Here is an 18,356-nt window from a genome sequence, read left to right as displayed (position 1 = left end):
AGAAGGTGAAATCCCACTTGGGGGTCATAAGATCATGACAGGTAACTTCTGCAACTGCAGTCAGGCTGCAGAAGAGATACACAGTCCTAACCTGTTTAGAGCCACATTAGTCTGTGCACACAGAGTGCTGTTGGGTGGTTTTGTGAGCTACCACTTTTGCTAACAGCCATATATGTACCCAGCTATCTTTCATAGAGTCAGCAAGCATTCTTCAAACACAGGGTGAATTCTATCACCACAACAGTCTTCACATAGAGCTTCTCCAAGGCCTGTATATATTCACTCAAGCTACAAGTTTTGTAGATCAGAATAACTGAACAGGCTACATGGGTTATCTCATCATTTTGTAGGTATGACAACAGTAAACAGGTTAATAAGAATGATTTATATCTCTGCTATATGATCAGGATTAAGATTTTCAGAAAAGTTATACTATGTTTATCTGTATATTTGTTCTTCCCTTAGGAAGGATTTTAGCATGAAATATCCTGAACACTTAGACATCAACCTTCCAAATCTACTCAGATTCATCCTGCAGTACTCTAGTCAGCCATTTGCAGTTGTCCCACCAGAGCCTTGTCCTAAGGAATGTTCTCAGACTCAACCACCACTGCCAAACCGTGTGTCCCACCTGGAAGGCAAGATTCAAAGACTTCAAACAGAAATCAGTTCTTTACGCAAGGCTCAGGTTCAGCTGGCTACCCAGATTTCAGATGCCAGAAAGGATGAACATAAACTGAAAATTCAAAAGCAAACACTGGAGGAGAACAGCAAAGCGCTCCAACTGCACAAAGATATCCTGCAGGCACTATATGAAGAAAAAGCTAAAGAAGTAGGAGAAATGGCAGAAAAACTACAAAAATTAATGGATACATCCAAAAGCCTTCTGACAGAAAATGCTCTGCTCAAAATTCTTATTTCATCAATGGAGGAAAAATTAGTTGAAAATAAACACGAAAAGAAGAGTAGTGCTTTTGTTCAGCCGTTTCCAGCTGGTACCGGAGGACCAGTGGTTGATCCAGAACAAAAACTACATAATGAAAACAATGCAGATATTTTAGGTACTGATACTGCAGTGACTTCTGAGTATATTAAAGGAAACAGGACAGCCTAAAAAAAAAAATCAAAGAAAGCATCACTTTTTTTGGAAGGTATTTATGCAAATTTTATTGAAATTCATTGTAAATAAAGATTTTTTTCAATGATCTAGAAAAGAATTAGATGGCTGTTTAACTACCAATACTTTATCTTGAAACAGTGCACCAATCGCAAGAATTTTATAGTCCCTGCTAACATGGTATGTGCATTAGGAATGTATCTGGTCTTCAAAGGTGTGAACACAGCAAATTGTTTTTGCCTTTGCCTATTCTTTACATAATGCAATAGAGTGGAGGCAGGTTCCTTTAGCAACCCATTCTGCTGTAGTTCTTTGCATATGACAAAGATTAAATTTGAGGAGACTCTCTACAACATCAGCTATGTCTCTCCCCCCCCCCCCCCCCCCCCCCCCCCCCCCCTCCTCCAGTAGCTAGCACAATTTTTTTTCTCTGCTTTTTCCACCCCTGCCCCCTATCTTTATTCAGGCTAGAAACATTAGCATGGCACAGGCCTGCATTCAAATGCTGCCACATTCCTCCCCATCATCAAACAGACTTCATCAGAGGAGGCAAGATATGGTGGTGCTTTAGGGCAGGCCTGTGGTGCCCTTAAAATTTTGTCACATTGGGCATAAGCCTGTTTAATGTAGATGTTCAATTATAATAAGGCTAAATGCTTTCACGTATGAATTTACTTGTTCCTCAGCTTTACTACTTTGATTTTGGGCCATCAAGTTTCACAGTTTTAATTTTACTATTTTAGGGCCCTGTTTACTAAACCACGGTGTAGTTGCACTAGTGTTTCTAGCATATGCTAATGCTAGAGCCACTCTAGTATTATTAGCGTGCTAAAAATGCTAGCTCACCTTAGTAAACAGAGCCATTACTATACCAGTCTGTTGTTTTTTTAAATCCATATAGTAATATGCTTTTCAGTTCATGCTTTATAGCAGTACAGTGCCTACAAGGAACATCACTAGAGATCATCACACCCATGCCCGTATTTTACTTATACTGCCTGTAAGGAGACCCCGACTTACACAAACATGCAGTCTACCATCTGTTTTGGGCAAGCAAGCTAACCAGGTTCTCAGATTTAATAAATGCAACTATGCTTCAGTATTTATTGTGGCTTTCCTGAATAGGCCTGTTTCCAGCTGTCAACGTGGGTCTAGCACCTCTAATTAAAGTTTGGAATAGGTAAGTGGAAAGAAACTTCTAAAGCTTTAAATACAAACATTTTTTAGATCAATTGCGTGGTAGTTTCAAAATCCTTCATCAAAAAGTAGGCCTGGTGCAGCTAGAATAAGGTCTGGCCTTTTAAGACTAGCTGAGAGTAAAACTTATCGGTAACCCAGAATTTTTGGCCTTCTGAAGTACAAAAAAAATGGAAGAAAAAAAGATGTTCCCTTACTGAGATTTCTTTTAAGGCCTACCATGAAGGTTGAACATAATCTTTACCTTAACTTGAGATTGCCTTATTACAGTTGTACCAATTAATACTCGATATGGTGCTTGCTCACACTTCAATCATCAAAATATCATCAAGAAGCAAGACAACTTCCCTCTATCTTACTACAGAGGAAAAGGCTTCAGACGCTCAGTGAGCCAATCTTTTTGATTTATAGGCTCACTGACTCGTTTGGAGACACTTTAATTACTTTACTGTACAAAAGTTTCACCTACCACGAGCATCCTCATTAGCCAAAAAACCTCTGCATAACTTTTTTAAATTTTTTAATCCTTTATAATATCGCTTTACTTCATTATTACTTACCTTCTGCTGCTTTCTCGTACAGGACTCCAGGTACGCCCTACTGCGAGCTCCCGTTTCGCCAACAGCTTCTTAAGGAGCAGTACCGTCTATCTTTGAGAACTTCCTGTACTGAACTAATGCAGAGTTAGTTCAGTACAGGAAGTTCTCAAAGATAGACGGTACTGCTCCTTAAGAAGCTGTTGGCGAAACGGGAGCTCGCTGTAGGGCGTACCTGGAGTCCTGTACGAGAAAGCAGCAGAAGGTAAGTGTACTGTTTAAGTAATAATGAAGTAAAGCGATATTATAAAGGATTAAAAAATTTAAAAAAGTTATGCAGAGGTTTTTTGGCTAATGAGGATGCTCGTGGTAGGTGAAACTTTTGTACAGTAAAGTAATTAAAGTGCCTCCAAACGAGTCAGTGAGCCTATAAATAAAAAAGATTGGCTCACTGAGCGTCTGAAGCCTTTTCCTCTGTAGTAAGATAGAGGGAAGTTGTCTTGCTTCTTGATATTTTGCTTATTACAGGTGTGTAATATGAGGACTAATACCATACCACTCTGCCTCTTAAAATATACTTCAGACATCTAAATAAAAAATAAAAAAAAATATATATATATATACACACACACACACACTATAGATGTTAAGAGGGTATTTCTCACACTTTGGCAGTTGGCTCTTAAAACATTACCTCAATGAATAGGAAAATAGAGAATAACAACTGTACAGCAAAGATAATATTGGCTAATTCATCTTCCTTGTGGATGATTATAGCAATAGGTGAAACTGGTCCAGAACAACGCAGCCTTGCTGGCTACATCAGATATCTAATTGCAGAAATTTTAACACTGCCTGTGCAATTATACTATTAAAGCTACCCACTTATGAAAGGGGGTAAGGTCTGATACATTTACTCTGCTATGCACAACATGTTTATTTTAACTGTGTTGCAATATTTTGACTAATAACTTTGCTGTGATGAAAAATGTTCCCTTCATCTTATAAAACATTAAAACTATCATGCCAAAGAGCACAGATACTGCTTTGCCTTCAAGGAGACTGTGTATTTATTAGTCATAAAATCAGGTAGCTCATTTTAGAGATAACTGAATTCACAGAGACTGTGTATTAGTCATAAAATCAGGTCATCAGGTAGCTCATTTTAGAGGTAACTGAATTCATTCCACATCTCACATTAAAATAAAAATTGTTTCATTAAGCAAATATGGTAGAACAGACTAGTTCAAGATTTGTTTGGAAAAAAAAAACAACCAAACCACTAATCATTACTAACATTTGGCTTTTTCAGACTAGAAATTAATTTTCACTATACACTGTTTCAGATGTTTACATGGGCCCAGAAACTCTAGGTACAAATGTAAAACAGCAACAACAGAAAAGGTAATTCTCTATCAACTGTAGTAGAAAAATCATTAAATAGGTTTGATGAACTTGCATGCATCAAAAAGTGAAAGCAGCTGCTCTGCTGTCATTCTGAAGCCATCTGGACCGTCCCCTTCTTATAAAGGGAAACATTACTCATCCTTCATTGGCTCTTCCAGAGTGGGACTCATTAAAAAGGCAGCATCCTTGCAGCATACATGGCTTTAGCAATCACTTAGCACAGTCTATCTCAAGAAGAAAAAAAATAAGATTTCCATTTTAATGCAGACACACCCTTCAAAAGAATTCTGACCACCCATCCCCAACCTTGCTACATTCTGGGATTAAGAAACTCATAGTAGAAAATACTTTTACACATTTGGTTTTGGTTTCCAAAATTCCACCCAGCTTTTTGCCCATCAACTCACAATCCCATAACATACCAAACTTAGTGTCAGCGCCACATGCCCATTTTACAGAAAGCAAAGCCTCCACTAGCGTATTTACAGTTTCACAGTTTTGGTAGTGGTTCACATTACAGTAGTAATTCCATCAAAATAGGCTCAGCTAGACATTCAAGTAACAAATGCTAGTAAAATACAAGATTGCAGGAAAACGTACCTTCTCAGTGCATGCAATGATAAACCAACCAAAAACAAAATTAAAACTATCTCAAAAGGAGTGGTCTTCTGAAAACAGCAGCACAAACATGTCCATTTTCTTCACAGTATCATTTCTAGTCCAAAACACCTTCACCTTTCCCTGTTCCTAGAAATTAGCTATGAACTTCAGTGCCATTCGGAGTCAGCTTGCCTTTTCTCTCAACTCGAGGTCCTTTGGCCGAGTACTGCACCAAAAGGAAGGGCTCTTTGGTTTCTCCTTCACCCACAATGCTTTCCTCATCCTCAGACTGGCTGATCCGCTGCAGGCGGAGGTAACACCAGCAGCCTAGTATCAAGGCACCCAGAGCTGCTATTGCAATAAGAATGACAATTACAGTTACCACTCCTGTGGTAGGGCTGTGGTCCATTATCGACATGATCAGCACCCAATATTAGATTGTATATAGATGATTCTTCAGTGTTCTTGCCCACAGATGTATCTATAATAGAAAAATTAAAGAGTGTAAACATATGCCTTACACAAAGTGGCACATGGATTTCAGTACCAAGAAAATGCACTACATAAAATTAATATTTCAAAAGTCATGTTTGGTTCATTATAATGCTAAGGGACCCTTTTACTGAGCTGTGTTAGGCACTAACACATGGCTAATGCAGCAAAATATGGCTTAACACGCTAAAGCATTCTGTGATCTGTGTGGCCTAAGCACACTTTTATTTTTGAGGGTTGTGTTAGGCAGAGTGGGGGGGGGGGGGGGGGGGGATGGAAGTGTTAACTAGTTAGCATGCTCAGAGCTCCTGCATTAATTTTTTTCACATGGCCCCACACTAATGGTAACAGCACAGAGCCCGAAATGAAACAGATAGTAGAAAGGACTATTTTATGGCCACGGTAGAAATGGGTTTAGCGTGTAGGAAAGACCAGCATGAGAACACGTTAAGCCCATTTACGAGTAGAGCTTATGAAAAGAACCCCTTAGATCAATTTTAATATCCCTTTTCCATTTCTATTTTAAACGTAGGAAGGTATAACCCTAAGTAAAGTGGATACAGACCTCACAGCTATGACAACATGAAGAGCAAGTTATTTAAAATTAATACAGTCATAACAGGTACAAAAGCTATAAGAAACTGGAAAAATTAGAAAGGAGCTATTGGAGTGCTTAAAATATCAACTGGTCTATTTCCAACATGTAGATGAAGTCCCGTTGCTTTAGAAAATAAAAAATGCCCGAGTGACTCACCTGCCTAGTGTTTTAGGCTGCACCTTACAATGGCCCAAGACAATATTTTTAGTGTATTTTCCTTCCTGAGCAGTTTTCTGATACATAAGATTTGTATTCTTTCCGAGCTACAGCTTATTTAGAAAGAAATTATTATATATAAAGGGGTCAAGAACGTCTGGCTGGGGGCTAAATACCTACCCAGAAATTAACAGAACAGGACCAAAGTTGGTGTGAAGGGAAAACTGGGCAAAAGACAGACACCTTGAAAATGGGCCATATTGGATACCCAGGGGGAGGGACTGGACCCAGAGAAATAAGGTAGAAATTATTTTGTGAGGTATATTCTGCAGGTTCTCCCTACCATACCCCATCATCCCAGCAGGGCTGCCACAGTGCTTCAGTTGTGTTTTTTTTTTTTTTAATATATATTTTGTTGTAAACTCTACTGTGAAATCTAGCAACTGAACTGTATAGCTTTAATGGTTGTTATGAATACCTTGAGCAGGTACTTAGAAGCATGGCAATACTTGGTGCCATGAGACAGTGGCATTCTAGTTATTTAGCAGTTCTGGTACCACTCCATTCAAATAGCCTCTCATCTTAAATCATGGACACAGGCTGGAAAGAATTTCATGAGCCATTCTCATCTCACATTTTCATAATTACAGTATTCTTTCTGCATCCAACATGTGCAAATTGGTGTGTAAAAGGAAAGTAACCAAAACCCCGACTAATAACTACAGAGAAAGTGTAAAGAATTTGAAACACTGTGTTAGGAATACATCCACATTAACAGGTTTCAAGAAATGGATTTTTCTGTCTGTAAGTGAACCTTGTGTCAAAGACAATTAAATTCACTTGCAACCACTAATGCTGAAAGAATAAAGCAGCAAAAACATTTTCTCCAAAGCTTTGCATTTACCCCAAATACAGAAAAGCTGAGAATGCTAATTCATACACAATGTTTAATTATGTCTATTTGGGAACACATACTAAAATGCTCTTTTTGATAGCAAGTGGAATCACATTTTAAATATACTTCACAAAACCTGATAGGATACCATCCTCTTTCATCCCTTTGGTGCCTGGAATTAAAATTCTGACATATGTACTCTACTTAAAGCTCAGAAATCTGAATCCCTAAGTGGCACTGTTTACCTATGATAGATGTTCTCTATAGATAACAGGGAAAATACAGCCACACTTCTTGATAACATCCAGAGTCTGAACAAAGCCAAGGTCTGAGAGTTGTTCCCTTATACCCAGAAAACCTTTGAAAGTTCCTGAGCAGGCATGAGGTTCCTGTACTGCTGACACTACCCCTTTTCCAGTTTAATCTGTATAAAAGCTTACACTTCAACAACTGGTACAGGAGGAAAGGAGAGTGGTGTGTTGTGTCCTCATTTTCTGTTTACAGAGAACCCATATTACAGATAAAGCTGTCTCCATCCATAGTACGGAAATGCCTGTACAATTCTTGGCAATAATACTGAGAATTGCCTCAACTCAGTCTCTTATCCTGCTAGGACCAGACCAATCTAGTCTAATGGGTTGAGTCCCCTTTACCAGTAGATGGAGGTAGAAATACTGAGCTATTTCAGTGAAATCACTGTTACAAGGGCTGCTGCTGCAGCCTAGAATTCTCCAATATTTCCCTACCTTCAGCAGATGGTTCATCAGTTGTTTGGAGATGAATCATCCATTAATCACTACAGAATTTCTCCCCCTACTGGAGGGGAAAGCAGTCCAGGTGATGATCAATGTGGCTTACATCAACAAGCAGGGGGTGGGGGGCATCCTGCAATGCAGTGATGGCCCTTATAAGTGGCTAGATTTGCACTTGGGCCGAGACTCAGCTCAGTGATGTCAACAGTGCTTATCACAAGTTCACAGAATGTGCAGGCTGAGTCTTCACCAGAATGCACTGGTTCGGAGGGAAAAAGGAGCAGAGTTCCCTTGCCTTCCAGCTGCTGGTGGATCACTGGGGTCCTCCTTGTTTTGACTAATAGTGACATGTCAGAATTTCAAGAGTGTCCAGTTCCTCAGCTGCAGGAGAGACTTTGGTTCAGAAGGACCTGCTCTCTCAACAGCAGGATTGTCTGAAGAGTAGCAGTAGCTCCAGATTTGCCCTTCCATCATCATAGACAGATCTCATGTGCCTCTGAAGGGCCTCCTCTATCCCTACTAGATATTCAATGCCGGGCTGATTCTGGTGACTGGAATTGAATATCCGGTTTATTTTTGGCCGGTTTAAAGATCACCGGCTAAGTCAATATTCAGACTTTGCCAGTTATCTTTAAATCAGCCAAAGATATCCCACATTTTCACATGGCCAAATATGGCCGCTAAACCAGCTTGAAAAATAAATAAATTGGCAGATAGCACTAAAACTGAAAAGGCATATTGTTACTGTTAAACAACCGCACTCCAAACTCCAACCCAAGTTTCAGAATTCAGATCATTACAAGGATGATTTTCATCCAAATAACATGACCGCTTAAAAATAACACCTTCAATAACACCTTTTATCCCCATTGGCTACATAAATGCCCGATCCACTGTTAATAAACATGAACTGATTAAGGACTGGATTGTTGAAGACAGTCTAGGTCTAGTTTTCATCACAGAAACATGGCTGAAATCCAAGGAAGATCCAATCATAAATAATTTATGTCTCCCTGGTTACAAATTACTCCACCTCCCTAGAATCAAGAAAAGGGGTAGGGGGCATTGCTCTCCTTTACAAATAATTTTTCTTAATTGAACCAATCTCTGATTTCTAATCTCCCACTCTTGAAATATTGGCCTGTAAAATCAAAGATGATTCCTTACACAATCACCTAACTGCAACTATATTTTATCGGCCCCCTGGAAATTGAGCTGATGATCAATCATTATTTACTGAATTTGTATCTGATATATGCTTAAATGCTCAAAGCAATATTCTACTAGGTGATATTAACTTATACTTAGATAATCCAAATGATCCTCATACTAAGGAGCTTAACAACCTTCTAAACTCTTGGAGTTGTATTAGTCCTCCAGCTCATTCCTCCCATCAGAAAGGACATCTTTCACAGATAATTATGACTGGAAGTCTACAACAAAAAGCTAACATTCACACTTAATTGGAGTGAAATCTAAGACTCTTCACTCTATCATGATTTATATAACAAGGGGCAAAATAGATATAACAGAATTCCAAGTCAGTTCACATTTATTTCTAGATAATCAAGTAATTTTTCCTCAAATCTGGGATGAAACAACAACAACAGAAAAAGACCTTTGACTGCATAGCTCCTGAGCAAATAAAAACAAAAAAGAAAACTAAATCATCACCATGGTTTGATACCAACACTACGAACACAAAAAGATTATGCAGAACGCTTGAAAGGAAATGGTGCAAACAAAACTGAGGAAAACAAACCGAATGGAGGAAAGCATTCACAAAATACAAATTGGCTATAAAATCTGCTAAATTCAATGAAACATCCATTGGTGAGGGTCAAAAATCTGTAACTAGACTTTATAATTTAGTTAATAATCTACTTGATACCAAAGACCTCCAACTATCAAGTGAATCTGTTCCATCTGCCCTTAACTGAACAATGCTCTTCGAGCAAAACAATTACCAAAATTAAACAAGTCTAACTAGCTCCAATCCTTGAAGCAATTTCATCAACTACTTCAATATCACACATCAATGCGAAGGCATAAAAACTGATGTGATGTGATCCTATTTTAATCTTCCTACCACAGAGGTCAGATCCTTCCTCAGGAAATACTCACAATTGTACTCTTGACACGCCCTAGCTACATTCCATCAAAAGCCCCCAACTTTCTCATCAACATCCTACATAATTACGTACGTTTCATGTTAAAAAGTGTCTCCTTTCCAACTGAGAAGGGAAATACAATAAATCCTATTCCTAAAAATCCTTTAGGTAAATTTAATGAAACATCCAATTACAGACCAGTAGCTTCAATACCCCTGTTTGTGAAGGTAATGGAGGGCTTGGCAAGACAACAACTAATAGAATACAAATCACACTTCTCCTTACTTCACTACACACAATCAGGATTTAGACCCAACTACAATACCGAAATGATTCTCATTAAATTCAGACAAATCCTAAGCACAGGTAGGAAGATCATCTTACTACAATCCGACATCTCCAATGCATTCAACATAGTAGATCACAACATCTTATCTACAATTTGTGATTAAATGGGCATCTGCGGAGATGTTCATAAGTGGTTCATGGGGTTCTCAAATCCAGAACAGAGTCAAAATGGGAGAATCCACCTATTCAGCCTTGTCCCCAGATTGTGGAGTTCCACAGGGATCTCCAATATCTCCCACTGATGGAACCCCTAGGTCACCTCCTAGAGGCTAAAGGTTTGCAATCTTTTATATATGCCGATGACGTGACTATCTTCCCTTTGACACTCAAATTCATGATATCCTCCCCAACATTCAATCAATCTTAGCTCTCATTGAGATTTGGGCAACATCCTTCCATCTAAAATTAAACAGGAAGAAAACTACATTTCTCATAATTTCTAGTCTTAACAACTTCCACAATCAGACCAGTTTTACCATGAATCAGACGAACTATCCATTGGAACATTCTTGGGCTGATCATCACCACTTCCTATCATGTGAAGATCAAGTTAATTCCATAGTAACCTAAACCTTTAGAACTTTATGGAAGCTGGGAAAAAAAAAACCCAGATCTTTCTTCCCGTTTTCTACTTTTCATTCTCTTGTACAAACATTAGTCATTTCACAATTGGATTACTGTAACTCAGTGTATTTAGGGAATAAGGAATCCCTCATCAAAAAACTTCAAACTACACTAAATACTGCTGCTAGACTCGTATGCAAAACTTCAAAATTCGAAAGGGCATCCCCCACTATTATCTAAATTACACTGGCTACCAATCAAAGCCAGAATTGTCTTTAAAACATGTACATTCATCTACAAAATTATCTATGGCATGAGCCCAGATTACATGATAAAACTGATAGATTTACCTACTTTCAATACGTCTATTAGATCAAGAAACTCTCTCACATTACATTTTCCTAGCTATAAAAACATCCGATATAAATCCATATTAAACAGAGATTTCTCACATACAGGTTCAAAATGGTGGAACTCTATTGCTGGTAAGATAAAAAGGATTACCAACTATCTAATATTTCATAAATTTCTCAAGGCATTCCTTTTTAACAAACTGTTGCATTGACTGCACCTTTGGACTGTTAAGTCTGGTCCAGCTGGTCAGTGGGAAGAGTCAGAGTGCATGGCACACAGAAAGCCTTGTTAAGCTTTAAATATTTTGCAGTGCAAATTGTGGTCACAGTAAATTTTTGTGGCTTGCTGAAGCTATTTGAGTATTTATGAGATGCTTAAGATTAGAATTCTAGGTATTTAAGAAAAGAAACAATAAAATGAAGTTCAAAATACTGATAAGGAGAGTGGTTAACCACCAAGTATTGGTTTGTAGATGTTTTACATGCCAGGATTGAACTGTGTTCTTACTTGGAACAGTAGGGCTGTTACTACATTTAATCCAATTTTTATTCTAGCCTCTCATTCTTGCATATAATTCATAAAAGCATTACTATGTTCTAAGAAGCTAGTGCAGACAGCATTATATAGTGACAGCTGAAAAGTTGAACAATAGAGGAAGATCATGTTCAAGTATTATTATTTGCTACATTTTGTACCCCACATTTTCCCACCTTTTGGTCACCCTATAAAATTTTAACATTACTAAACACGTTTATTTTTAGATTTCACAAGAAAGTTTTGAACATGAACCATGAGGACATGAAATTCAAACTCCATATTTCTAGACTAAACTAAATTGTTTCCCTACACTGTGTTGCATTCAGAAGAAATTTTGATGCACACTCCCTGCAATATGGTAATATGCTATTAACCTTCCCAGTTTAAACATACATACAAGATCATTAAAAAAGTTGCTACAGTCCCCACGAACTAGGCTAACTAGTTCGTGGGGCTAATTGATTTGATTACTTTATTTATTTTTTGTTTATTAGATTGTAAGCTCTTTGAGCAGGGACTGTCTTTCTTTTATGTTTGTGCAGCGCTGCGTACGCCTTGTAGCGCTATAGAAATGCTAAATAGTAGTAGTAGTAGTGTTTTCCAGTAGTTAATGTGATTATTCAAATACAATAAGACCAGCTTTCAATGTTTTTCTACACCATTAGCCGTGTACTGCAGTGGCCTCTTGAAATTCTGCATCAGAAGACCCATCCATTTTATTTTCCTTCCAAAACTGAATTAAGTTCCCTGGAGCTGTTTGTGTGTGTAACGCTGCTACAAATAAGCAGATGCAAAACATTTATGTGAACTTATTACTGCATTTCTTTTTGGACACCAACTTGGGTAATTCTTTTGAGTCAGTAAAGCAGTTTATATATTTTATAAATAAAAACAAAATGTATCATTCATATAAAGGGCTGGGAATGTAGATGCTGTGTTTTGTACTAGTAGAAAGCATTTATTTTAAAAAGGAATAACTAAAGCTGCTGAATAGGCTTGATTTTGCAAAGCCATGTCACACCTGCTAAGAATTTTCTGATTCCAAAAATGTAGCAGATTATCCGCAATACACAAAGGTGTGCGCTGGCATGATTACTACCAGCAAAGGCACAGCAGAAACACACCCTGCAGATAAGGGTTTTCAGAACACAGTGTCAAGCAGATGCTGTGTATGAGAAAATTGAAAGTGCTAATAAGAGGTTTAAAGCAGAACATTTCCACAGTTTGCTGAAAGCAAATTTAACACTGCTTAACTGTGAAAGTTACAAATGCCAAACAGCAAAGTAATCACTTATGTCACAGATGACACAAAACTGTAGTAAAAACAAAGAAAGGGAAATGGGACTTGATATACCGCCTTTCTGAGGTTTTTGCAACTACATTCACAGCGGTTTACATATATGCAGGTACTTATTTTGTACCAGGGACAATGGCGGGTTAAGTGACTTGCCCAGAGTCACAAGGAGCTGCAGTGGGAATCGAACTCAGTTCCCCAGGATCAAAGTCCACTGCACTAACCACTAGGCTACTCCTCCACTCAATATTAATTATTCTCTGCCCCTTATCTCTACTCAAATATAGAACATTATGAGGCATATTTTCAAAGCACTTAGCCTTACAAAGTTCCATAGGTTACTATGGAACTTTGTAAGGCTAAGTGCTTTGAAAATGAGCCTCTATGTGCTTTACTAAATTAGGGAGGGGGGAAAATAGGACTGCATTTTCTTCAAAGGATATCTTCTTTTGTAAGCTGATTATCTGAACTTTATTGTCTTTTGGAAGAAATTCACCTAAAGCAGTGTACAGCAAGAAAAAGCCATTCATTAAGTAGACAATTACAGCAGTGAACATTCAAATAATATACATTATGGCGTAGTATGCTACTTAATGGGGTCTTTTACTAAAGATTAACTCATGTTATCTGCCACAAGACCCATTTTATTCCTATGGGCTCTGCTGAAGACAATGTGATACTTTAGAAAATAAGTGTGACTAACCTAAGGAAAAAATTGCATGTGGAATCAGAAAAGATGCTTGAAAATGATCTCAGTAAGAATGGATATGTAAGTCCTGCTACAGTTTGTGCAGCTGGTGTTAGTCCTTGCGTGACTAGCTGGTTAGTTGCTTCTTCCATTAAAGGTTTAGAAGAATCAAGCTTTCACCTGCTTCCTGAAATAGAGAGTCTTGTGTGAAGAAAAGCCTTTCTGGGACTGCATTGCAGAGCTCATGAACATTACTAAACAGAAATTTTTTTTTTTTTAAATTATTGTACAACACGCTTGTCTCCTTCCTATAACAAGATGAAGGCATAGCCTAGTTGAAGGATATGGCTGCAACCTGGGAAGGAGCTTAGTTCAAATCCCACTGCTGCTCCTTGTGATCTTGGACGAGTCACTTAACCCACCATTGCCTCAGGCACAAAATGAACTGTAAGCCCTCCAGGGATAGGGAAATACCTAGTATACCTGAATGTAAGGCATCTTGAGCTAGTGGAAAAGTTGTGAGCTAAATCCAAATGAAAGTATTAGTCCAGCCAAACATACCGAAATACTAAGGGGCCCTTTTAGTATGCTGGGGTAAAAAGTGGCCTGTGCTAGTTTGGGTGCGTGAAATTGGTGCGTGCGGGGCCATTTTTTACTGCAGCAGGTAAAAAGACCTTTTTTTTTTTTTTAAACGGGGTAAGTGGCTATGTGCTGATATTAAATGTAGTGCATGGTTATTTACTGCCTGAGCCCTTACCACCACCTATTGACTTGGCTGTAAGAGCTCATGTGATACTCATGCAGTGCTCAGCAAGTGGCTGTGCTGCCAACTATCGCTGGGAACACCCCTGTGGTAGAAAAAAATATTTTCTACTGAAGGAAACTGTGTACACTAACTTTGGAATAATCACAGGGCACCCACGCTACCATGCAGTAGGGTCAATTTGGCATGCGGTAGCCCTACTATAGCTTAGTAAAACAACCCCTAAGCCAGGTATTAATCCGCAAACGAACCTTTTCCGGAGACGGGAAGGCGGTAGAACTAGAGGACATGAATTGAGGTTGAAGGGGGGCAGACTCAGGACTAATGTCAGGAAGTAATTTTTCACGGAGGGTGGTGGATATGTAGAATGCCCTCCCGCGGGAAGTGGTGGAGATGAAAACAGTAATGGAATTCAAACATGCGTGGGATAAACACAAAGGAATCTTGTTTAGAAGGAATGGTTCTGTGGAATCTTAGCGGAGATTGGGTGGCGACGCCGGTAATTGGAAGCAAAACGGGAGCTGGGCAGACTTCTACGGTCTATGCCCTGATAGTGACTGGATAGGGACGGGCTGGAGTGTAAATTTTAAGGGGCTTCAATGTTAGCTTCAGAACTTAGTACAAGAAGAGTGCTGGGCAAACTTCTACGGCCTGTGCCCTGAGAAAGGCAGGGCCAAATCAAACTCGGGTATACATATAAAGTATTGTTGGGCAGACTGGATGGGCTGTACAGGTCTGCTGTCATTTACTATGTTAATTGTTACCCCTTAATGGGGTCACAAGAAAACACATGATTCCCCCCCTCCCCCAATGCTGATTAAAGCAAGATAGCAGACCATTCTGTGCGCTACCAGCAGACTTTCCTTTCTCTTCTCACTCCCAGAGCAACAGCAGCGATCAACCTGGAGCTTGTGAGTCTGTACTAACAGATCCCATCTCTAGGAGGTATTTCTTAGGAAGCCCATGTACAACAAGGGGATACTGCCAGTGAGTCCATATGGATTGCAAGAATGGGCTCATATAGAAAGCTGCCTGATTGTTTTAAATCTAAAGACTGGATGGCAGTGTGCTAAAAAAAAAACTTCCTGAAAATTTCACACCACACCAGTTCTGAATCATATCTCCACCTATGACTGCATTTCACAAGTAGACGTCTGAGCTCACAAAGTTTAAAGTCGTAATTATCCGGGTCTACTCTTCCCTGAGATCCACTAAAATAAAATGTGTCAGCACGCTACCTCCTATTCCCCCCCCCCCCCCCCGAAACTCCGGACGGTAATTCGTACGGGGCTTCGCTAGCACAGATTTCCTTTTTCGCCTTTGTCTCTGATTAAAATGACTCACCCAGTGACCTTAAACATTTTCATAACAACAGAGCCCGTGACCCCAAGATAAACAAGCATCGGATCACAGGACTCAAGGGTGCGGGGCCAGAGCAGAGATCGGGATAGCCGAAACCTTAAAGCAGCTGACAAACATCGCAGGCTTTCTTACCACGTGCCCACCACATCCAGAAGCTCCTCCAGCAAAAACACCACCTGGGGGTTTAAAAAAAAAAATCCCGCGCCACGGAAACTTTTACCTGTCAGGGAATCAGGAAGAGGCGTCCGTTTGCGGAAAAGAAAATCAAGGTGAGAATGGCGGCAGCTCTTAATCCTAGGAACGCAGCACCTGCCTCTCTTGGGAACGGCCATCCCCCCCGCCCACAATTCAGATGCAATTCGCGGAGGAGACGAGCGGAGCTGCTGCGGGAAAAGGGGGGGGGGCGAGTGGTCCTGGTCTCCCCTCGCGCGCTCCTCTTTGTTTTTTCGCCGTTGTTTATTACCTTCCTGGAGGATCTCGCTGGAGATAAGCGCGCGCGGGGGGGGGTGGGGTGGGGGGGGGGGAAGGGCAGCAACAACGACCAACGGCTGAACCCGTCCTTTATCTTGTTCCGTGTAACAGAAATGCTGGCGCCCTTGGAAACCTTTCAGCGCCTCCACCTACCGCCGCGCAGCAGTCTCTGACACCTCCGACGCCTACTGGGGAAGAAAGGGGCGGCGGGAAGGCCCACCAGCGCCGAGGCTTACCTGCCAAGGAGCGGGGGGCGCCTCGAGCTTGACCCGCTCTCTATTCAGCCGCAGCGCGCCATCGACCCCTCCCCCACCGGTCCACAGGACGCAGCTCGAGGTTTACAATTCCGCCGCGCCAGGCCAGCAGCGCCGACTGCATCGCATTACCATAAAGCTGAGGGAGGGAATGGAATGGAGGCTGACGTCACGCGCCGGGCACCCAATCGGTGGCAAGCGCACCCTGCTGGATAGCAACAACTGACAGCCGGGAAGAAGGATGAAAGAGGAGGATTGAGCAGTGGACCGCGGCGGGAGAGCAGGGGGGAGGGGCCGCACTCTGGGCAGCTCTGCACATGGCTGTGGAATTGTGGGGGGAGAGGAGGGGTTCTGCTCAGGGAAGGGAATCATTTTGCCTATTCCTGATTAATCTCCAGTTGTTAATGTGGTGATAGCAATAAGCACGAGTGTTTACATAAAATGTTTGTTATGGATGTGTTTGTCATATGATTTTATTTATTTGTTTGGATTTCATTTGTAGATCACAGCAAGTCACATTCAGATTTACCACTGATTATAATTTTGTAATATGCTGTAGGGCTTTTCTTGTCATAGGCAAAATATCACATTTAATTTAAAATACATAAAACATTATAATGGTTGCTTCTACGTTTTGCAAATGCTCTGCTTATTATAACATAGTTTAGGATTCTATTTGGCTAGGTGGGTATGAGCATTAAGAAGTTATCGGCATAGGCCTCCCTTAAACTGTGTTATTTTACTGTTAACCCCAGTTATTAGTAACTATGACTCATTGTTTAAAATTAGACCTCTGCTAAAATAGAACAAATTAGTGGTAAAATAACATGTCTTTTTAACAGTATCCCACATTGATAACTACACCCCTGTTATTCCATACAGCACAAACTGCTAACAAATTCCAGATTTTTGTAGGAATCTGGAAACAATTCCAAGGCAATAAAACATCCTGTGGGGGAGGGGATCTCCCTGAAATTGTATTGTATGGAGTTCTATAGGCATTCAAAGACTGCAAGACTTTGCAACATACAAACTCCAACTTTTTGAACTTGTCTGCAAAGTGTGACCTGCAGTTTTAGCAGTAGCCATACTGGTTCCAATGACAATTGAAAAGATTAGACCAGGGATAGGCAACCATCAGCCTGTGGGCTGAATGTAGCCTACCATTGAATTTTATGTGACTTGTGAGACCATGGGAAGTATACACAGAAAACATCATTAACCAGAGTTATGGCTATTTTAAATTCTGTATTTCACAAATATTTTCAGAACAACCACTCCAGCAGTTTGTTTCCATCTTTTTTTTTTTAGTTAAATTGTTACTTCTCTATTTATTATAAAAGATCTATGGATTTGCAGTTCTGACACTACATAATGTTGCAACCTGCTAAGGATAATATTGACCTGCATGAGACCCTTTGTGTATAAATGCCAAGCTCTGGGTTAGACAATACAAGACTGTCATCCTCAAAAGTCAGAAGGTATGGGCTAAAGTTTGGCATTTAAGCTTTAATGTGAAGAAATGCAGTGATATATTTTGGGTGCAGAAATTCAAAGGAGCTGTATGCGGCAGGTGGAGAGAGACTGATGTGCATAGACCAAGAGAGGGATCATGGGTTAATAGTATCTGAGGATCTCAAGGTTGCGAAAAAATATGTTAAGGTGGCTGCCAAAGCCAAAAGAATGCTAAGCTGCACAGAGAGAGGCATAACCAGCAGAAAGGAGGAAGGGATAATTCCCCGTTCAAGTTGTTGGCCTCTCTTGGAGTACTGTGTTCAGCTTTGGAAGCTATGTCTTGCTAGTGATATAAAAAGACTTGAAGCAGTTCAGACAGTAGCATAGCTACTGGGCCCCCCAGTT

At 40.0% G+C, this 18,356-nt stretch overlaps 2 protein-coding genes across 2 annotated transcripts in view; one reads left to right on the top strand and one right to left on the bottom strand.

Moving 5' to 3' along the window:
- LOC115458626 (thioredoxin domain-containing protein 11-like) overlaps positions 1–1,117 on the top strand; it is a gene marked incomplete at its 5' end in the record, with an annotated part of 41,100 nt that extends 39,983 nt beyond the window's left edge. Inside the window, 1 exon segment of the mRNA XM_030188469.1 lies at positions 466–1,117. Within this exon segment, the coding sequence (XP_030044329.1) occupies positions 466–1,114 (649 nt within the window).
- Positions 1,118–2,718: 1,601 nt separating this feature from the next.
- On the bottom strand, positions 2,719–16,765 carry LOC115458629 (stannin). Its single transcript, XM_030188472.1, has 2 exons — positions 16,479–16,765; positions 2,719–5,338 (listed from the first exon to the last, which is right to left on the bottom strand). The coding sequence occupies exon 2, from the start codon at positions 5,273–5,275 to the stop codon at positions 5,012–5,014; it is 264 nt and encodes an 87-aa protein (XP_030044332.1). The 5' UTR covers positions 5,276–5,338; positions 16,479–16,765; the 3' UTR covers positions 2,719–5,011.
- Positions 16,766–18,356: the final 1,591 nt, after the last annotated feature.

Source organism: Microcaecilia unicolor, unplaced genomic scaffold, assembly GCF_901765095.1.
Source record: "Microcaecilia unicolor unplaced genomic scaffold, aMicUni1.1, whole genome shotgun sequence".
In the NCBI taxonomy this organism is placed as follows: Eukaryota; Metazoa; Chordata; class Amphibia; order Gymnophiona; family Siphonopidae; genus Microcaecilia; species Microcaecilia unicolor.
Note: the sequence above shows the minus strand (reverse complement) of the source record. Positions and strands in the feature narration are given on the sequence as shown.

What these genes read in the sequence shown, in the direction of transcription:
- LOC115458629 (XM_030188472.1), bottom strand. Translation starts at nt 5,275, where the DNA reads ATGTCGATAATGGACCACAGCCCTACCACAGGAGTGGTAACTGTAATT.